Source organism: Leptodactylus fuscus, chromosome 11 (assembly GCF_031893055.1).
Source record: "Leptodactylus fuscus isolate aLepFus1 chromosome 11, aLepFus1.hap2, whole genome shotgun sequence".
Taxonomy (NCBI): domain Eukaryota; kingdom Metazoa; phylum Chordata; class Amphibia; order Anura; family Leptodactylidae; genus Leptodactylus; species Leptodactylus fuscus.
In genome coordinates, this window is record NC_134275.1 from 39,809,906 (window position 1) to 39,833,255 (window position 23,350).

At 42.1% G+C, this 23,350-nt stretch overlaps 1 protein-coding gene across 1 annotated transcript in view; it reads left to right on the top strand.

Moving 5' to 3' along the window:
• ADAMTSL2 (ADAMTS like 2) overlaps positions 1–16,546 on the top strand; it is a 37,985-nt gene extending 21,439 nt beyond the window's left edge. Inside the window, exons 12-19 of the mRNA XM_075260830.1 lie at positions 811–914; positions 4,010–4,136; positions 6,358–6,571; positions 11,430–11,585; positions 13,890–14,060; positions 14,388–14,564; positions 15,109–15,253; positions 16,333–16,546. Coding sequence (XP_075116931.1) covers positions 811–914; positions 4,010–4,136; positions 6,358–6,571; positions 11,430–11,585; positions 13,890–14,060; positions 14,388–14,564; positions 15,109–15,253; positions 16,333–16,451 — 1,213 coding nt within the window. The 3' untranslated portion in view covers positions 16,452–16,546. The remainder of the gene's footprint in view (positions 1–810; positions 915–4,009; positions 4,137–6,357; positions 6,572–11,429; positions 11,586–13,889; positions 14,061–14,387; positions 14,565–15,108; positions 15,254–16,332) is intronic.
• Positions 16,547–23,350: the final 6,804 nt, after the last annotated feature.

A 23,350-nucleotide genomic window follows, 5' to 3' on the forward strand; every position in this document is an offset into this window, starting at 1 on the left:
AATTGAGCCTCTACAAAGGAAACACAATGTCATTTCAATGTCCCAGCGCCACTTGCTTTGGCGCTGGGATGATGAAATCCCATTGCGTTGAAGAAATGAAGCAGTAGCCTAAAAGGGGGGAATGGGCCCAATAAGATGGTCCACTGTGCTTATCTCTGGACTTCCTCTTTTCCTTTGTGGAGGCTCAATTTCTTTAGGGGTCTCCTGTGACGCGGTGGGGAGGGACCCTTGTTATATAAGTATGAGGAAGGGTGGTGCATTTTTTTAAAGGACAAATTTTTGAAAAAACCCAAAACCCATAGATGTCCTTTAAAACCCTCAAAATGGATCATATAAACCAACAACCCGGACAACAGTGGTCGATGAGAATAGAATACGTTCATACGGTTTCTGTCCATTCACTGCTACCAGTTGTAGCTCCAAGTTCTTACGACCCTAGAGTCACTTGTCCCTGTTTGACAGCCATTTTTGTTATATTTTGATCTGTTTCTATACTGGGTATTTTTATCCCATTCTCTCTTTTTAGACAGTGGAAGCTCTGCTTCTAACCAGGCTGGGGATTCTACTTGGGGAACAGGACAGGTATGTTTTTAACACCCCAAACCAAACACCTGAGCACACCCCTCAATACGCTACATGTCTGTATAATGTATCTCCATATGTACATAGACGAAATAAACCAACACAATCAGTAACCGTTACCGTGAAGCTATAGTAGAACCATAACGCAACTGTCTGTGTCTTTAAGAATTGTGTTCTTTCCATGGTAACGGTAACACGTTCCTAATTCTTTGTTTTGTCTGTCGATAGAAAAGGGCCAAAGTTACTGAGGAAGGTGCAGGCAATAAGCGCCGTGGACATGTACCGATGGAAGCTGTCTTCCCACGAACCATGCAGTGCCACATGTACCACAGGTTTGTGCCATATATCTTCTTTTACCTGTTTTAAGGTTAGTGGAGACTTCTGGACAAAACATTTTTGTCCCATCCCTCCATGGGATGCCACCGGAACTCCTAACACAGAATTATGTTGTGTCAGACTGGGATTATTTGGGCTCATCAAATAAAATTATTTCATGGGTTTGCCCTACATCAGCCGTACAGAAATAGACCCTAGTAACCTCCACAATGACTTGACTTCTGCTGGAACCATAATGGTGTTGTAGAACCTGGACCCACCAAAGTGTTCTCTGGTACTTTGGTGGACCAGTCTATGAACAGCCAAACTATTGACCCCTTTTGACTCTAAAAGAGTGCAACCCACACATTTGTCCATCTCTTTTTAGTCCAACTTTGTCATGAAATGGTCAACAGGTCCCCATAGTGGAACAACTGTTGCCAGTTTATCCACAGGTAACAACTGATCATCAGAGATCCCGGCAGCAGGACTCTAGCTTGACATTGACCAGCTTATTACCTCGCAAACCTATTAATAAAAAGAGATTTTTCTGCATGGAGAACCCCTATAAAGATGGCATTTCACCACCAACTCCAACTCTTTGTATCCTTCAATAGGTTCTGCCCCACTAATTGAGGTGCAGTTGCAATTCTCTCTCTAGCACTCACTCGCTCCAGAACAATCAGTGCTGTTAGTTTTCAACTCCCCATCAAATATTGAGTTCTGATAATAAGAGGAATGATTGCTCAGAGAAAAAATTCTAACTTTGCTGGAATCAGTGAAGTGGCGCCTATTGAAGAATGGAAAGAAATGAAATTGTTGAAGGTGTTGAAAGGTCCACTTTAACTAGACACCTTATTGTCCAATAATTTCAAAGTTTGGCTACTACTTTGCCTAATAATCCACAATCCACAGAACTGCCTAATAATCCAGAATCACTCACAGACTGATCAGATACAGCCAATTCAATAATTTTGTAGAATTTTTTTAGTTTTTTGTTATCCATAACTGTCCATAAAACAGGAGGTTAACCTTTCAAAAGTCATTTGTCTTTTGCCAATAGTTAGATGAAGAACTGGAGGCAGATGACAAGGAGAATGTATGCAGGATCATCATGATGATCATACATACACACATAGGTCTGCATTGGAGTTGCATACACAAAATGATGAAATGCTTTTAGATGCATTGGAGCGAAAAAAGAAAAAAATAGTTGCAAATGTGCAAATATTCTCTAGGTAAGATATGTATATCGATACCCAATTTAAGAAGTTCCCTTTTTTAAAAACATTAGATTGAAAAAAAAAGTGATCTATAAGATGCCTAAGTCTTCTGGCACAGCACCCCCATGTGTCTGTAGGGTGAAACAATTTAAACTGGGTTGGCTTAGGGTGCATAAATACACACAACCTGTTCCCAGCTACTTGGCTTGCAGTGCCCTGTGGTAAGATAGGCTCAGCAATATTTCCACTGGCAGAGCGGTAGGAGGGCACAGCCTGTGACTTTAGACAAGGCTCTTTTGTGAGTAGGAGACCAGAAGACACTGCATGTGACTCTGTGTCTGCAGGAAGGCTGCTCGCTCCGTGCCATGTCCCTCTCCTCTAGAGTGCGGAATTATATGGTATAATAAAAAAAAAAGCTGAATATGAAGGCAGACACTTTCCATTAGGGTAACATATTATTTTTCTACAAGCCCACCACCTACTGCGGCCCTGTAAAATTTACATTCTAAAAGTACACAAGTGAGATGTCAGTTTTAGGAATTTTTGGATTTTGTTTTTGATCATTAATGGTCAAGAAAACTCCAGGATAATTTTTATCATCCTTCAACACATGGCATGTGGCGGTGAGCGACTGTGCGTACTATGTCACATTGTCCACATCTGTATATCAATGGGAGGTTTGTCATTTAGGTCTTCCATCTATAAGCCAAGGTGAAGAATGGCTACAAAGGTCATGTAGGGCTGGAGGACCCGACATGTAATGCTCCATTTTTCCTGTGGGGGCACTGCAGTGAACTAAAGTTGCCTCGCAGGTTAAGGTTGATTGCTGGAGAAATGGGTCTACTTCATTATCCTGCATTCACACAACGGGTTTCAGCCATGAAGCTTGGTCCACATGTTTGCCAGATTTACCAACCTTATAGTTATCCATAATGCTAGGAGTCCCTATTTATTCTGTCCTCTACTTGGCCATGTGAAGGCAGGCTAAGGGCTAGGCCTTAAGGGTCATCCAATTAGACCCTATTGTAATTCTATATAGATCAATACATTTTAGAGGTCAAATTGCATTTCTAAGAGTGTCACCGTTTAACAGTTATGCCTGTCGGGGTGCAATATGTTCATAATTAGAGCTTGTACAATAAGAACATAATTTATTGTCGCATCAATGAATTATATATTTAAGTGGTGGCAGCCAGAGCCAAAAGTACGGTATGTTAAAAGCAGTTGTCATTTCCCTTAAACAACTCTCCTTTGATGTTTTTATTCAAAAGGAGGTGACACTGAGCCCAGGGAAAAATCTACTCCCAGAATAAAGAGATAAAATGATACCTCAAAACAAGCTATATACATATTATAGATGGCCATAAGCCACAGCGTAGTGCAAAACTGGCGATGGCTATGGAGTTGTTAAAGAGAGGTGTCCTGCCTTGGTTCCTCCCATCTCTTTTGAGCCTTCGTGGAGAGAAGTTGCACAGGAAACCCCTCCCCAGAGGAACTGCATTGACGCAATAGTCAAGGAAAGAGTCTATAAGGGAAAAAACATCATGCCCTACTATCTTGGGTTGCAAATCCATAGGGACCAAATTGATTATGTATGCCCCCCGCTGCTTATGTAGTTAAAAAAGTAACACTAGGGGACTGTACTATGCCTAGGAAACAAAATGTTTTTGAAAAGAACATAATAACACATAAATTGATAGTTTGGAGAACCTCTTATGTGTTCTTAGTTGTCATGTTATTTTTGCATTTTTAGGATTTTTTTTGTATTTCTTTTCATCAAAATTCAACATGCAATATAAAAATCCCCCCAAAAAATCCAAAAATGAAGTTTGTTGACTATTTTTTTTTTTATTCCTCCTTGTACGATTTCTCTATTTTTCTTGTCATAGGAGTGATGTCAAACTACGCCATGTGCGTGCGGTACGACGGAGTGGAAGTGGACGACTCATACTGTGACGCATTGACCCGTCCCGAGCCCGTACACGAGTTCTGTGCCGGGCGGGAATGTCAGCCAAGGTACACTCTGTAGTAAACACTCGTTTGCAGATTACTTCAACTGCCACGTTCCAGGACCAACCTTCTCACAACTTCCAGATGGAGACGGCCAAGAATATCATTGCTGCATTTTTGAAGGCTTCTGGTAGAAATGTACTGAGTCATTTGGTGATGTGATGGATACCTAGTCATGACTGTACAACAGGACAGGAGCTGCTTTATGTCACTGAATACCCTGATTTTCCAATGTAACGTAATTAAAAATAAGGATATTTTTGTTCCCTGAAATAGCAAAACAAATTCCAAATCCCAAAGGGATTTCTCCACCCAAATTACATAACTCCCTCTTATATTTTGTTATTTCATTTCTGGTTTAAAGGTAAACCCATGTTACATCATAATTTAACAATATCCCCTTGATTATTCAATTTGTTAATGGTTGACCACTCTCACAACAAAAAAAAGTTTTCACAGCCAGGCCTCTGATACAAAAACATATGACTATGCTTGTAATATATATATAGGGAGTGCCCAGTACTATAGAAACCAGTTATAAACTACACTAGATATGGAACGGAAGTCTGAGATGTAAGGATTGGACCACCATGACCACATATCTTGAGAATCAGTAATGGATCTTGATGATGGTCTTGTCCAGTCACTCTTTCTTAAACTTTACACATTAACTTTAAGACACTTCATTATCAAGGATATCAGTTCTTGGTACACCAGCAATTCAACCCCCATTGATTAGAATTTTTTGGACATATCTCGTATGCTCTCAGATTTTTTTATGGCATATACTATGTAGGGCCAGTTTAATGCGTGACAAATTGGGCATTTGACCAGACTCCATTTTCTAGGTACCCTTAAGAATGTCAATCTCAGGAGCAAAACATAACCAACTAGTCTTATATTGTGTCAGATGGTTGAAATATTTGTAATTTGAATTGTAATACTATGTGTGCAGTACTATATGGTATTATTATGGACTCATTTTGGAAGTGTTACTTGAATGCTTCATATGATTTGGGCACTATATGATGATAAAATGTGAGGACTTGGAATATGATAACAGTAGTTTTATTTCATAACAGTATGGTGGTATTATATTAGATGAAATTATGAGAAAAACAGTATGTGTGGGGCGGGGGGTTGGGGTCCTGGTCCCCATTTTCTGATCTAAAATTTTTGGAATATGCGTAACAAAGTCAATTTGTTCCCCAATCAATTTGCTCATCTCCACCCAGGGGCTTACCTATGGGGATTGTAGCGGGTGCTTCTGGACCCTGAGGGAGCCCCATAACATAAAATATTCCACTATCCTCAATGGCATAGGATAAAGAGGCGCCCCATTACAAATTCGGTATTGGGGCTTAGGAGCTTCAAGCTACACCTCTGTCTCTAGCTATTCGTATTATCAGGCAATTTGTTTCTGTCTGCAAAAATGTCTCAAGTTTGTCAACTTCCTGCCTAGTTCTTGTTAACCAGAAATGCCACTGTATCTGTTGTGGTAGAATTTGGTTATGTTAGAAGCAATGCCCTAAAGTCATCATTCTCATTGGCTCAGACCTAGTTTTGAACGGTAAACCTAGTCTTGGCCTTGTTCTATAAAAAAGGACTGCTGGGATGTCATTCAGAAGACTTCACACATGCCATAGAGTTGTGTGGATGCGCAATAGAGGTAGATTTTCGGTAGCAGTGAGCAGAACGGCGCATTGAGAAGAGCACACACAGATAGAATCCGTAAAGAAGGAGAAGCCGTCTCACAGGCAGAGGCATGGAGGGTAAGTATAATGGGGTGGATGGGGGCAGTAGTAGTGATGATCCATTTCCGGAAATGGGGAAACGGATCGTCACTGGATAATCAGAAAATGGGTAAAAAATCTGGGTTATACATTTTTTATTAACTATGTTATTTAGAAAGTAGGAGGGTGTTTAGATTAGTGTAGGGATTTCCATTTATCCTGGACAACCCCTTTAAGTTCGCCTAAAACCTCCTTGTGAATAGAACACCAGTCTTCCTGATCAGTGAGGGACCCGGTAGTCAGACCCCCAATGATTGGACACTTATCTTCTTTCCTATGGATAGTGACCTTAATGCCACAAATGCTTTAAGAATTCGATGCTTATAGACAATAAGGAGATATCCCTAGTTTGGGGATCATGACCAAATTCTACCGCAACAGTGTCCTACAACCCAGAAGATCCAGGGCACTAACATAATTCTCTTCTGTTTTAGGTGGGAGACGAGTAGCTGGAGTGAGTGTTCGCGAACCTGTGGCGAGGGCTACCAGTTCCGTATAGTCAGATGCTGGAAAATGATCTCTCCTGGGTTTGACAGCTCAGTGTACAGTGACTTATGTGATTCCGCTGATATTACCAAACCAGATGAGAAGAAAGTTTGCCGAAATCCAGCATGTGGACCCCAGTGGGAAATGTCGGAATGGTCAGAGGTAAATGCTCAACATCACCTACCTATTGTCTTAGTATTTATTTGTGAAACTACCTCCCATCACTTACTGTTATGGCATATCGCTAACAGGCCATGTGACCAGAGGGGTAGCTAGGGGTTCAGCATGGGGGCGAATATGTCTAAGTGGGTCCCCAACTTAGATATAGTAAGTATTATAAGATATAGATATAGATCATCAATAAAAAAAAATGAGCTGAAAGACTCCTTAAGGCTAAAGCTCCACGTTGTGGAAACGCAGCTTTTTTTGTTGCAAATTTTGTTGCATTTTTTAAAGTCAAAGCCAGAAGTGGATTGAGCAGAAAAGGCGATGTATAAGAACTTACCATATATTTCCAATTCCTTTTGTAGCCATTCTTTGCTTTGACTCAAAAAACCACAACAAAATGTGCAACAAAGAAATCTGCATTTCCATAACGAGGGGTTTTCGTGGCAAAGATTTTTATTTTATTTTAAAGTTCTGTTAGTGCTATTAATGGTTAATAAGCACACCCATATACTTTTAGCAGTGTTTTGAGTGATTTCTGGGTTTCTCTGGGACCCCATGACACCTTCTGCATTTGTTTACAAGGTGTAGATTCCTGTTTTGTATCTTCCTGTGAATTTTGGTTAGAGGACCTGCAGGCATAAATTTGCTTGGGGCACCCGAAGTGCTAAGTTTGCCCCTGTTTGGGAGACATTATGAACCTGACAGACTGCCTTTAAAGAAGCATTCCCATATTATTACGTAATGGCATAATAGAACTTGCCATCACTTTATGAGCATCTTGGATTCAACCTCATTCCTGACAATGAACCAGAGTAATCCTGCACAAAAGCATCCTCTTACAGGAGTCCAGAAGGTCCAAAATTATCACTCCGCCCACATGATCGGGGTGATCTCCTGCATTACATGCTTTCTTATCCATAACTACATGGGTGCAAGCACTTACAAAGAGAGGTGTACAGGGCTGCAGACTGCACCGTCAGTATTTCTGTATTCCTGCCAGCTCTCTAAAGGGGTGAGAGCAGTCATGACTCTGCGCTCTCCGATAATCTCAGGCTAGCCTGCCTAATAATATTGAGTTCAGACTGCAGCCTTGTACAGGTGACCACTTTGTTTGATCTGTATAAGGTGCAGCTGTGCGTCTCCTACTGCGAGTAAGACTTGCATGCATTCCTTTAGCAACTGGGCACCATTACCAGCTAAACTAATCTCATTTTTGATCAGTCTGATTCTTAGTGCCAGCTGGCAAAGCATAAAACAGGCTATTATAGAGTGATCTGAACAGCATTAAAGTCCCTGTGAAGTGTTTGAGAAACGCGTCGGTCACACGCTGCCCTGTCATGGAGCCTTATACCAAAGTGCTAATTCCAAGGGACGCTGTCTTATATAACCGCAGGTTACATCCATGGTGCTGTCACATTGGGTACAGAGAGGAGCTGGGAATTATATTTTCTAAGTACACGGGAATATTGAAAATCTTTCTAACTAATATATAGTGCCAACTAACCAACTCACTAGAATCGTCCATGAAGCTCCAGGCTTAAAGGTGACCTCCTGGCGTCCCAGAAGGGTGGAGCAATCTCCCGAGCCTGGCAGGATGTTCCCAAATCTAATATGCTCTTGGTCGTAATATATAAAATGTGGGAAAATTATGGGCCAATCACATCACAAGAAGGGTGCATGACTGGCACATTTCATGTCCAGGTCACAAAAAGGAAGACCTTTTGCCACCCCAGTAGGCCGATATCTCAGGGAAATCCTGTTCATATTATGTCAGATGTGGACTTTTTGTCTGCCACTCACATCACAAAAAGGGTGCGGCACTGACCTATTTCGAGTCACAAACAGGGGTATGACAGGCAACAAGAAGAAGTGATTTTACAGAAAGAAATCCCCTTTAATGTTCAACTCATGTCTTTCCACAACTTAGTATTGATAACATACATAGTATATAGTGTCTATAGGGTTTAAATATATACACACTTATTATTTTGTTCGTAGTTATGGTAGGTCCCATAATGCATCATATCCAGGCCCAATTTTCAGATCTCTACCAATGTAGATGGAGCTTAGTTGGAACTTCTTCCTGTTTGGGAAGGGGCACAACACCTCTCTAGATTCCTGCCATTCCTGCTTATGGCTTTCTGAGGACACGTGAAATAATGGATACTTTAGCATATTGTGAAGTGATCTCACACCTTAAACCAGATGTCTTGGCGAAGGATATGTGTGCGCTGCTCAGCTCTCTTCTTGTCTGGAGAATAATTGTGCTTGTAGGTAAAATTAGCAAGGAATGTCTGGGGTACATGGCATCCCGCAGTCAGGACACCATGTTTTCAGGTAATGGGTGTCTATCCCGCTAACACTTAATTTTTTCTCCTCATCTTTCCAGAGGATCCTTCTATTCTTCTCCATGTACTGAGCGTGTGCCAGAAGCTGCGTCCACCGCTAGTACTGATTGTTCTGCTCCGAAGAGCAAAATGCTGACACATGAGAGAAAGAAAGTGCAATTCCAGTTCTGACTGTATTGCAAATATCATATTTTGCTGAGAATGGAGATCCACTTGGTGTTGGGAACCATACAGACAATGTTTGGAAAAAAGCATGCAAATTAGCCCTCCTCCAGAAGGAAGAAACTTTCTCTCTAGTGCCACCTATAAATAGCTACCCTGTTAGTCCAAGCCATTAAAGGGCCTAGAAACTTGACTAGGCCAAAGCAGACACACCCAGATTGTTGTTCCAGAGTTCAGTACAGATGAGGACACCGCCAAGGAGCAAGAACTCGAAAATCCTTGTCTTACAGGGTAGCGATCTATAGATGGCACTAGAGAGAATTTCTAATTTCCAGAGTTCTACTGGTTGCCTTTAGAAACAGACTACAGATTATTTTCACCGAGCTCCCATATACGTAAGCCAACAGCTTAGATGTTAAAAGGGTTTTTTTTCACTATGATATAAATGTGTAGTAAATAAGTGTCCATCTCTGGGAAACCTGTATATCCCATTCCGCAAGCCAAGCCAGCTAGCATCATATACATATAAAAGAAGACAAATGGAGAGTTGGTCAACTGTCCCCATAACTCCCTCAGATTTTCCACAACTTCCAAAGATTTCAGTAGTTGTCCAGGAATTGGAGCAACTCATGGAATGGCCAGAGAAGGGGTAAAATAAAACAAAAAAACTTTATTCAGCCACTGCCCTTTCTGTCTCATGCCGAGCTGTGGCTCACGGTACTGTTGAGACCAATCAATGGCTGCTGGTAAGGACACAGTGACATATGTGAGTGATATCACAGTCTCTCTTCCTGGTATAAGACGGAAAGGGCAATAGACTAGGTAACGCAGCACCAGCAACAGGTGAGTATGGGAAAGCCAAGTGGTCACTTCTTCAAGTGATCTTCTCATAGCTGTATTTTTTCCTTAATTGAAGAATTGGACCAATCACCTATCATGATGAATAAAGCCTAAAAACAGACTCCGTTGATTTCGTTCTAAGGAATAGACGTGTTATAGAAATTTCTTGTTCCACTCTTGATTCTCCAAAATGATGAAGTAAGTAAAAGGTAGTCCTTTTTATCTGCAGAGCCCCTTGGCAGCTGCTATGGCTACTACAAAGTTGGCCATACACATTACATGTCTATTGGTTGACTCACCAATTTGGAAAGGTTTAACTGACCATCTTAAGGCCTCCTTACACAGTCCATGTGGAGTAGATAAGGAATGGACAGATGAATTTCTTAAGGAGACACACCTCCATGTCTCGCAGTGACTTTCTGCCCAGTTCAGTACTCATCCACACCTCGACTGAACTGATCATGCATGTATATGGTGGAGGTGAGCAAGATAGCTGTTTTAAATATATGTAGGTCCTAAAAATAAGATACTGAGCAACATTAGTTCTCAAATCGTATAACATGTACTCTGTTCAATCTTGGTCCACGAGAGCTGCTCTAGGAGAACATGGTATGGTCCACCGTCTAAATTTTCAAGTTTTGTTTCCTTTGTAAAGAAGCTGAATATATTTCGGTTCCACAGGCATAAGCGGTGTTCTTCTTTACGACTTAATAGCCCACTTTGTAACTGAATATTTGGATATCAGAAGAGAAGAAAGCCCTGAGCATGTCAACCTGCCTTATTATTTCTCCGTCCTGAATTAATTTGTGCCTTTCACAATAACAACCTGTTTTTCAGAAGATACTGAGCTTGCGGAGCAAACCAATTACTTCTCATAATACTTTATTTTCCATGAGGTGACGCTTATGGTCTTAGAAACTTATCAAGGTTCTTGTTCTTTTGATATGCGCCTCCTTATTTTTAATGTTATAGACTATGGTGTGTATCAACTTGCTCTTAAAGATTCATTAGTTATATTTTTGCCAATTCAGATTTGCATTGCATTGAGTTTCAAATAGCCAGATCAAGGTTTATGGAAGATTTTAGACAAAACTTTGATCTAAACTGACCTGAAAAAGATGGTGAAACTGCTGTATTTAGGTGTTAAATGACAAGGGGGTATCTATGTCTGGTGGTGTACAGTGGGATTGGTTCTCAAGTTTTTGGTGTCTAATGTGAAAGTTGGTAACCCTGCCATGCACCTAGTCAGATCAAAAAGCTTGTGGTCTCCTCTCTGAAGTCTACTTTCCCGACTCCTGCAAGTGAATATGGCCTCCAAAGTAAAAAAAAAAATATTGGGTACCATTTTGTAAAGAATATCATTATTGTTGAATTACTTATAGTAGTCGTGACCCAAGTTGAAAGCCTTTACCATAACATGTTCTGAGACCTCACTGAAGTAATCTATGGTAAACTTTTGAGAAATCAAAAAAATTATAACTCTTCTATGTTATTTTTTTCAGTGTACAGCAAAATGTGGGGAGCGCAGTATTGTCACCAGAGACGTGCGGTGTTCAGAAGATGAGAAACTTTGCGACCCAAACACCAAACCACCTTCAGAGAAGAACTGCACAGGACCTCCTTGTGACCGACAATGGACAGTATCAGACTGGGGACCTGTGAGTGATAGCATTCCCAATTGTTACCCGAATTACATATAGTTGCCAGACTACTGAATCACCAGCCAAAAAATTGGACATGTCCTACTTCTGTCCGTTTTTCATGGATCACAGACTCAAGTCTATGAGGGATCTTTGAAAATTGGTGCCGCATGGATGCAAATTGACCATGAAAAAGGACAGTTTCATCTGTTTTTCAAGGCCAGTTTGCACCATGTTTCTCTGAATACGTCATTATCAATAGTTTGTTTCAGTTCCTCATGGGTCAAAATGGTTACTGCCTGTATCCATGACTTAATGTGATGATGGTCACTTCCTTTGTATACTTGTCTTCATTGTCATTTCTGTTGTGGCTGGACTCCCTATAACATTATATCTGAATATATTTGAGTATTCTCTGATCTCTTGGTGGGCCATGCCAACATTGGTTGTATATTAGTCAACAATTGTGAACTGAATCTTAAGCTGGTCCTGTACATGATTAACCATTGGCTCAAAGCATTCTGCAGGCCAACAGTAATCCTTCTCAAGTCCCTGCCTTGGATGAGCATGACAGAGGTAGCATAAGGCACCATTACCATTGGCTCATTTGTCATTTGGTTGGCCTATCTGTTAACTTGGGGCTATGATCGTGAATGAGTGTCCATAAGATCATTGGGATGATCATCAATCCATGTAAATGGGCCTAAAGCTACAGTAAGATCCTAGTAACTAGTGTCACTAGTGTTAGTGACTTATCAATCCCAAAGATACATGATTGGGCCTGTTGATAACTAATACGTCCATTAACTTTTTCAGACATTGGTAGTCTCATAGGACCAGTGGCGATCATTAACAAAATCGTCAGGTTTGGCTGACTTTGATGTCCAGGATTTAAGAACATGACCCCCCAATGTGATATACATGATACATTTCACACGTCCTGGAATCTCTATGAAACACGCACAAGTGGTTGATCCTGCGAGTTATCAGGCACCATCCACCACAGCTCCATGCGTTACACTGACACATTCTACACGAGGAAAAAAGAAGCAGCGATCAAACAGAAAGCCTATCTCCTTCTCCAGGAGCATTTTCTGTCCATTAAGCTGTCGAGAGAAGCAAAGAACAGAACTCGCAGCAGCCTCAGACGGCACATGTTCTCTTCAGAAATTGCATCCCTTCTGGTGAAATGATGTTGGTCCATTAAAAGATTTCACAATCTACAAATAATCCAATTATCTTCAAGCGAAATGCAACTTCGAAATCTCTTCTGAGGGCATTTAACCCATATTGCTAGGCAACGGTTTCCAAGGAGGCTGCCTATTTTTAGTGGTAATTGATGAGTTCCAGAGAAGGTAGGACATAGGTTTGGAAGAGGCAAAAGTCTGCAAAGATCTAATGGTTAGGCCTGGTACACAATCACCCTTTCAGCTACTTGATTTATCATACCAGCACTGCACCTCCCATGAGGCGACCTGAAGTGACCGCTTCAGGCGTCGCTATGCCAGGGCCCAGGGGAGGGCAGCATTTTTGCTTACCTAAGCCAGTCCAGGACAAGCTGTCCTGGACTGGCTTAGCGTCACTGAGTGGTGGATTGGGGAGGCCGCTGGAGCAGCGCTGCTCCAGCGGCCTCCCCTCACGCTCAGTCAGAGAGCAGGTCCTCTCCCTGCCTGCTCCGCCACGCCCCCTTTGCTCCGCCCCCTGCTCCGGGGGGGGGGGGGGGTGCTTTCTGTCGTCCGCCTCGGGTGGCGAAAAAGGCAGGTTCACCCCTGTATCATACAGTCTTCTCGTGGACCCTGTTGTCCAAGTGGGACAGTCTAAAACTGTCACCAGAACCCATCATATCAACCCAGCACTGCAGACACATAGGTTACAGTCTCTTGGCTCAAACAGTGCTTTCCCTTTGTGAATCACTGCCTCCATTGCCATGATATCTCTGGTTTTGTCAATATGTAGACTGAGTGTTTCAAGCAACAAGGAAGTTGCCTTTGCTTCAAACAACTCACCAGAACCCAGCATATCAACCCAGTCCCGCCGATAGATAGCTTTGGGTTACCTGAATCAAACAGTGTTTTCCCCTTGTGAATCACTGCCTCCATTGCCAAAATATTGTAATTTTTGTCAATATAGAAATAAGCTCCCTGGAGCAACAAGGCCATTGCCATTGCACCAAAAAGCTCATTGGCATATTAACAAAAACCATATCTGGACAATGGAGGCAACATGATGTACCACAGTCTAGGAATCATACCTAAGCTCTAGTTCAATAAAAAGTTCAAAAAGTTCTTATTTTGCTGATTCCTCCCCTTTTTTATCATACAGTGCAGTGGATCTTGTGGCCCGGGGAAGATGATAAGACACGTGTACTGCAAAACCAGCGATGGCAGAGTGGTCCCTGAATCTCATTGCAATCTAGAGACAAAACCATTAGCCATACATCCATGTGGGGACAAAAACTGTCCTGCCCAATGGGTGAGCCAGGATTGGGAAAGGGTAAGTTGGTTGACTTTGAGAATTTTTAAAGTTGGCATAACCAATGCCATACTTGAAGTATTTGTAATGATGGGTATGTCCATTTGTCTACCGGGCCAAATATTGTCCATGATCCCACACAGTACCTAGAACAACAAAAAGTGGTTATCAGTGGGTTGTCATATGTTTTACCCTAGCCTAATGACTAACAGATTTACTCTTCTGAGACCTGTAGACATGTATGCATGTCCCATCTAGATACATCTTCTTCTATTGAACATTTTGTAAACTACTTGGTTGCCCATCCAGCATCCAGGTCATCGAACATATTTACCTCCTCTCCTGCAGTGTAACACAACTTGCGGCAGGGGAGCAAAACAACGAGTGGTCAATTGCCTAGAAGTTGCCAACGGTAAAGTCAAGACTCGCAACCCTTCCGATTGTGACAATGCCAAGAAACCTGCTGAGGAGAGCACCTGCTTTGAACGACCATGCTTCAAGTGGTATACTACCCCTTGGTCTGAGGTAGGAGAACCTGCTACTCTAAACCCTTTACGTGAGAGATTTTCTGGCCTCTATGGACGTCACAGGGTATCATGCAGACAGACTGTTCCTTGGCTGCCAAGAGATGATTAGATTCGGGGTATTGGTGCCAGACACAGCTTTACAGCACAGCCTGGCCAGGCTTCACTGTGGTCTCCAGCTGCCAAGATCTAAACAGTGTGCCGCTTGTTTTGGGATAAGTCTAATTAACCCCTTGTGACTAGTTTTTAAAAAATTTGTGTGTTAAATCCAATAGCAGTTTTAGGTTTTCATACATTACCAGTATTGGATTAGGTTCAGGGAATCCATAGAATTCCAGATTTTTGCATAGAGCGTGATCAATAGCTGTTTCCTGATGCACTTCGGAAACTCTCAGATAGCCACCTGCCATAGATTTGAAGAACAGAGCTGAAAATCCACAGATTTTTTTTTTCTGGGCTATCTGAATTTTCAAAAATATCAAAAATAGTATGGATGACATCAATGAACCCTTCTTTATAATGACCTAGCCTTTTTGACCTTGCAGTGCAGCAAGACCTGTGGGGTTGGTGTGAGGATGAGGGACGTCAAATGTTTCCAGGGAAGAGACATTGTTCGCGGTTGTGATGTCTTGGTGAAACCAATTGGGAAACAGACCTGTGACTTACAGCCTTGCCCCACTGATCCACCAGGTGAGTCCAAGGATATAACTTCCATGGTAGTAAGCATAGCAGCTATGATGTGGTCTGGAGCTGCTCCACCTCCATCTCACATTGCCAAAGAAAGACTAACTGGATCATCATGGGCCTTATATCTCAAAAGGTTCATCTCTATGTCTAATGGTGGCCCTGCACATGAGATGAATGTTAACTGGGCCAGCCAATTTCAGTGGGTTGGACAATTGTCTAATGTGTATGCGGGTGTTCTGAATCACATGAGGAAGAAGAAAATCCAAGGCAAATTTATCGATCATGAGCTAAGTCTCTAACCCTATGCACCCCATGACCCTGCCAAATCCCACCAGCACCCAGCATAATGCTTCTTTAATGGTCCCCAAATAATATAATGCCCCCTTAGTATCCCCATAAATTATAATTCCTCCTTGTGCCCCCACAGTATAATGCACCCTCCTTGTGGACTCTACACAATATAATATCTCCTCATTGTAACCCTGACACTTTAATGCCCGCTCATTGTGACCCTCACACAGTATAAATAATGCTCTTCATCATGGCTCCCTCCTTGTGGTTCCATTGTACAAATGCACAAATAATACTTAACGCCCTTTGGTCCCCACTGTCTGTGACTTGGGACATCACTGCATCGCACTGCCTGCTTCCAAGTTACCAGCAGGAGAGACAGCGGCAGAATGGTGAAGCAGAGAGCTGACGGCTTCCTGCTTCAACATAGCTAACTGCATCCTCCAGAGGCAGGGTGGGACGGGAAATACAGCACCCTAAATCCAGAACTGTGACACTAAAGGTAGAGAGGAGAGACATGAATACGTTTTCAGCACATCTACACAGAATCACTACTATGTATTTGCCTTGGGTTCATGTTGTAAACTTGAAGTTAAATACATGGAAGTAAATCTTTCCTCCTGAAGGGATACCTGGAGAATGTCAGGGCTGTGGACTGTACTGTAATTGCTGATTATATGACGGGATGCTCTGCCTGCCTGCTGTACATGCCATTTATTCCTGTAATTTCGGGATAATAGGCTCATGTGCATTGTCTTTCTGTATAACAAGCTCTCCTTCTCTTCCTCTAGATGACAGCTGTCAAGACCAGGCTGGAACAAATTGTGCTTTGGCTATTAAAGTGAATCTGTGCAGTCACTGGTACTATAGCAAGGCCTGCTGCCGGTCCTGCCGCTCTGCCCATTCATAGGATCTGTGAGAAAGAGACTTTGCAGGCAAAGGGACACGTACCATCCTGTAGGTACCATCACACTAGGGGGCGCACCATCATGCCCAGCCTATAAGCTCCTGAATAATACAAGAGTGCATTCACATGGTGCAGTTGACACTACATTAATACTGCAACAGAATAAACTACATGCAGTTTTGAAGCTTTTTTGCTGCAGTTTCTTCATTCTATTTAACATATTTTACCTATAAAATAAAAAACTGTTTCAAAATTGCAGTTTTTCCAATGCAGTTTTGATGTAGTTTTAACTGCACCGTGTGAATGCACCCTAAATGATATACCCCATAGGGGCACTATTTTTACCAATACAGGATATAGTTGCTGGCTTTGAGGCATGATCCATGACCAGCCATTCCAGTTTACCCCATTTGGCTGTGATTAAAGGGGATGTCCAAGGTACAAAAAATAAATAAAAACTGGCTATAGTTAAAGGGGATATCCAGGGTACAAAAAAAAAAAAAACTGGCTGTAATTAAAGGGGATTTCCAGGATTAAAAACAATTAAAAGTTGCTTGTTATTAAAGGGGATATCCAGGATTAAAAATAGATTTTTTTTTCACCATGAACAGGATAAAAAAAAAATAAATTAAACATTTTTCTGTAATTAAAAGGGATGTCCAGAATTAAAAATATTTAAAAGATAATTTTTTTTTTCACCACAAATAGTCCATTTTTGGGCATGGTGTGTTGTTTATCGATGGAAATTGTCATTCAGTTGTATGGAGCACAACTGCAATACCAGACATAGCCTTTACCTACAGGTAGCGCTGTTTGTGGGGTAAAAAAGCAGATTCAAATCTGGCACAGTTCCTGGAGGGGAAATATCTAAATTTTAATCATGGACAACCCTTTTTAACTGGTATTATATGGCCTTTACTTGCAGACCACGCTCTGGACCCTGAGACTTGCAGTTTATTTCTAATATTTACAGAGGTCATTTCACTTTCACTATGCTTTTATACATCTCCTTAGGTTTATGTGGCACAAATAAATGCAATAAATGTCTCTCTACACTGCCCAAATTGCCCCAAACTGCAAAACTGTATGTAATAAATAGAAGCAGGACCAGAGGCTCTAGTAACCCATCTTATAGGGATTGTGTCATCAGAACCCAGCATATCAACCAGTCCTGCAGATAGATAGGTTATGGTCACCTGAATCATACAGAGTTTTCCCTTTGTGAATCGCTGCCTCCATTTCTGAGGCAAATGAGCTCTTTGGAGCAATGGCTGCCTCCTTGCTGCAATTGTATTCCGAAAAATCAGCAATATCTGAGTAATGGAGGCAATGATTTACAAGGGAAAAACACTGATTAATGTAACTCTAGCCTATCTGTCTGTGGGGCTGGGGTGGTATGCTCAAGACACACTCTAAGGACAGCTCCAAGTCTGAAGAAAATTTTAAAAATTCTAGCTGCCTTCAATCACCACTAGAGGGAGATTAGGAGCAGTAAACTAATGAGATCCCTCTAGTGGTGAGGAAGGGGATTTGGAGCTCTGTATCACTATAAGAACTAAATCAGAGAAGAATCTTTGGCATATAAAGGGCATCTGGTGGACAGATTTACTCATACACATGCATAAATTATACTTTACAGATCATACACAAAAGGCCCCTGGACTGATCCATTCCTAGAGCTACTGGTTCCTGCACATTTAAGGGCATCTACTTGTCATACCCCTATAAGTTTGGAAAATCTATAAGATGTAAAAGGAGCATGTGTGCACAATAAGCCACTTGATACCCACATCCGTCCACACCATATGGTCAATGTTACCCGTTTTGTTGGCACTACATCAAGTCTACAGGGCATGAGGCACCAACACACAACTCAAGATAGGAATTGAAACTCAAAAAGTTTTGCTTACCTGAATCCTTACCAGGTGTAATCTGTGAGGCTGTTCTCTCCTGCCGACTTGTTGCTTTCCTCTTCAGTTTTCATCCGAATGTCGTGACAGTGTGTCAGATCTTAAACCTCTAGGTTCCAAAGCTTTACAAAGTGCAGGAGAATATCTTGGACCTTTGAATTCTTCTAGTCTGATAAGCCTTCCCTATTCAGTTGGAGGCGCCCAAGGCCCTTGTCAATCGGTAGCATAGATTTTTCAGGGCTTAAAATAAACAAAAAAATTGTAATTTTTGTAACTTTTTGGGCAGTTACTTGACTTGTATTGGATGTGTGCCTTCTACTGTGATTTCCATGTATAATGTGGGGTGGGGGGGAGGGGATTCTAAAAAATATTGTGTGTTTTATGTTTCTCACACTGCACTTTAGTACGTCCAGCCCGGCCACCACACTTGGGGGTTCAAAGATCACCTGCTCGGTCGAGTACTCAAGGGGGGTTTAGGTGGAACTGTTTCCCAAGAGAGTTTTATTTGCTTTCCGGCTGAAGAACATAGAGCCATGCTGCTTTGTCACATTATGTAATTTTTAATTTAAGATATCCTGTGTAATTTTATCAGACTTTTACTGCGGATGATCGACCCCTCCCGCTGCCGCCATTGCAGAACCTCAGATAATGATAAAGTTCAGCAATAAGCGGGAGCCCAGGGGTCATCCAGTTTGACCTCTAACGCATTCCTCATATGGAAAGAAGTCTAGCTCTTGTTCACATGAACTTGTAATATGAAGGTGTATACTTTTAGATTGATGTATCCATACATATAACAGGTATTATTAGGAGCTGTACAGAATTATAATCTTATTACAGACTGACTAATCTAAGGGTTGGACCCTGGAGAGACATCTTGAAGGCAAAGTCTCCATGGACCTCTTATAATCCATGCATCCACTTACCTCTTCCATAGAGCTACTTACTTCATCATCTACTCTATGACAACCCTTCACCTTCTCGTGACATAAAATTGTGTTTAGCAAGTAGATTATCATTTCCTACAACAGCACCACTCATATTCATAGGCTGTGTCGGGTACTGCAGCTCAGCTCCACTGAAATGATGTCTGATCAGTGGGAGATTCCAACATACTGATCCCGCACCAATCAGCTGACTTGTTTACCTCCAGGCACTGGAAGCTATAGTGAACGATGGAGGCAGGTGCTGATTAATAGGACCAGAGCTGCAGACTTCATCCACTGTATAGGGGTGACACTGGAGCAATGCTTCTATTCCAGGCTCTATCTGTTTCTATAGCTTCTGACACTCAGAGGCCGCCATGACAGCTGAGTGGTGTGGGGGCTGCATGTCAGGGGTGGTGGTCTATCCTGTGGATAGTTCATCAGTATGAGAAATGTTGTGGGCCCTGAATACCACTTTAATATTACTGACCTTCAATACCATAAACAACCTGTGGGAATTTTTGGAGGAAAACAGCCATATTTCTTTAATGTAGGATAACCCTTTAAAGGGAGTTGAAGAGGTGATGAGTGTCTAATGGGTGAGGGTCCAACTGTTGGGACCCCCGCCGTTCACTAGTTCAGGGTTTCAAGTAGCATAGCTAGAAGCTGGGCACCAGTATAAAATTTGTAAAGGGGCCCCTATTAACCATGTGCTATCTATTATCTTGATTTCTTCTTATGTTGTAGAGATGCCTTTAGGTCCACTGGACCCAGTAGAATTTGCTACATGTGCTCCACCCATAGCTACACCCTTGATGGGTCCATTGTACATATATAAACATATGCTCCCCACAATGAGCTGTAATCTGATGGGGACTTGGAAGTAAATTTTAAATCCTCAACAGCGCCAACCACAGAGGAGTTGAGGCATTACAGTATGTACGATTTACAAGAAACCTGCTGCTCCTCTCCTCCACTGCCCCCAAGACAAACCTCACCTCACATGGTAGGCATGAAACAGATCCAAATCACCATCTACATCAATGTCAAAGTGCTAGATACTAGTAGGAATAGTTATGATAGGTGTACAGTGAAACTGTCATTGGTGTGGAAGTGTTGTCATGGGGACATTGGTGGAGATGTACCGTAACTGCACATCTAAAAAAACATTAGAGAATTGCCTACAAGATGCCTCTTGCTGTGTGATATACGACAACTCAGATATTTCTTGATTTTTTCATCTACGCTTTTTATTAAAAAAAATGCCTGGACTTTGTATCCGATCGGTGCGAGCTTTCATCGCAGTATATATGTCTATAAATAATTCACCGTTACTCACCTATAATGGTTCTTTATGGTAACTTCTGTGTACATTGTAATAAACATCCGTATTTATAAAAAAAATGTTCGCTGTTCTTTATTTCTTGGAGACGATCTATCTTGGTTTTCGGTATCAGTACTATTAGGGTGTGTTCACATGGAGACAAGGTTGAGAAATCTTTTAGGCTCTGTTCCCACGGAGTAATGTGCCGCTCATTTAGACGCGTAAATACGTGTCAGAGCGAGGCGCTTCAAAACAGATCCCATTGATTTCAATGGGTGCCGGCTTACGCGCGCTACACATTGAAATCAATAGGTTATAAAGCCTCCCATTGATTTCAATTTGTAGCGCGTGTAAGCCGGCACCCATTGAAATCAATGAGATCTGTTTTGAAGCGCCTCGCTCTGAAACGTGTTTACGTGTCTAAATGAGTGGCGCGTTACTCCGTGGGAACAGAGTAGTGGTTTTTGATGCAGTTTCCCATTTTTCCCACAGTGCTTTTTGGCTTTGTGTGGCTTTAGCCTTATAAACACAGTGTGGAATTTATCAACGCCAGATTTAGAGGAGGGGGTAAGACTAATTTTCTATCATTTACCCCAAATATCAGCATAAATTATAGCAGAAATCTACACTTATGCTTCACGCAGTGGTGTAACTACCGCCATAGCAGCGGAGGCAGCTGCCACAGGGCCTGGGACATTAGGGGCCTGGTGACAGCCGCTACCGCTGCTATCATTATACTCGGGGGTCTTTTCGGACCCCTGAGTATAATGATTGGCGGACCAGGAGAGGTAATAAATATAAAAAACACTGTTACTTACCTCTCCACGATCCTGCCAGGGCCTCCTTCCTGACGTCCTTTCTGACGTCTTTGACGTCATATGAACCCGACCTGCGTCCCGGGTCATGTGACATCCGACGTCATAGAAGAAGGACGGCAGCAGAGAAGACAGCGTAGGAGCCGGAGACAGGTAAGAAAGGTAAGAAGTTTTTTATGTTTTTATTCCCCCGGGTCTCCGATTATTATACTCTGGGGTCTGAAAAGACACCCGGGGTATAATAATTATTTATGGGTGTTCACAGTGGGACATAATACTGTGTGCAGGGGCCACTATTGGGGATAATACTGTGTGCAGGGGCCACTATGGGGGATAATACTGTGTGCAGGGGCCACTATGGGGGATAATACTTTGTGCAGGGGCCACTATGGGGGATAATACTGTGTGCAGCGGCCACTATGGGGGATAATACTGTGTGCAGGAGCCACTATGGGGGATAATACTGTGTGCAGGGGCCACTATGGGGGATAATACTGTGTGCAGGGGCCACTATGGGGGATAATACTGTGTGCAGGGGCCACTATGGGGGATAATACTGTGTGCAGGGGCCACTATGGGGGATAATAGAACACGCAGGAATGCGTAGGAGGGGGTCGGTCGAGGTCTTCGGCGTCGGTGTCGGTGGGGGGGGGGCACCATGTCAAAAGTTCGCCACGGGGCCCCGCCATTCCTAGTTACGCCACTGGCTTCACATACATTTCGTTTTGTGGCACTTGGATAGTGAATGATATATCAAATGTATTGGGGGTCGGCCAATCTCAGCACATCTTACTCAATTAGGCATTGACTGAAAATAGTCTAAAAGCGAATCTCATTTGCCCTTAGCAGCCAATCACAGTGCAGCTTCCATTTATCAGGAGCAGAATACAGAATTAAAGCTGCGCTGTGATTGGTTGCTATGCTTAGCTAAGATAGATTTGTTTTTAGGCCGCAAGCTATTGCACAGATGTGTGTAAAAGGTCATAGAGATAAATGGACAGCACACTGACAAACCACACGGCTGTGTGCCTAGAGTCTAAGACCTTATTCACACAAACATGTCAGATTTGTGAACATTTTTCATCTGCATGAGTATGTATGTGTGATGTTAGCAACCAATCACAGAGCAGCTTGCATTTAGTATTCTACTCCTGTTAAATGAAAGCTGTGTTGTGATTGGTTGCTATGGGCAACTCAGACATCTTTGCTTGTAGAGTAGAATAGAAGACATGCATTGTGTTTCCCAATCTGGACCCATGGTCCGCTGAAGATAAAGCGATGTGTGAATAGCCCCATTGACTTGTACAGGCCCACATACAGTCCTATGAAAAAGTTTGGGCACCCCTATTAATCTTAATCATTTTTAGTTCTAAATATTTTGGTGTTTGCAACAGCCATTTCGGTTTGATATATCTAATAACTGATGGACACAGTAATATTTCAGGATTGAAATGAGGTTTATTGTACTAACAGAAAATGCGCAATATGCATTAAACCAAAATTTGACCGATGCAAAAATATGGGCACCTCAACAGAAAAGTGACATTAATATTTAGTAGATCCTCCTTTTGCAAAGATAACAGCCTCTAGTCGCTTCCTGTAGCTTTTAATCAGTTCCTGGATCCTGGATGAAGGGATTTTGGACCATTTCTTTCTACAAAACAATTCAAGTTCAGTTAAGTTTGATGGTGGCCGAACATGGACAGCCCGCTCTCAAATGATCTGAAAACAAAGATTGTTCAACATAGTTGTTCAGGGGAAGGATACAAAAAGTTGTCTCAGAGATTTAACCTGTCAGTTTCCACTGTGAGGAACATAGTAAGGAAATGGAAGACCACAGGGACAGTTCTTGTTAAGCCCAGAAGTGGCAGACCAAGAAAAATATCAGAAAGGCAGAGAAGAAGAATGGTGAGAACAGTCAAGGACA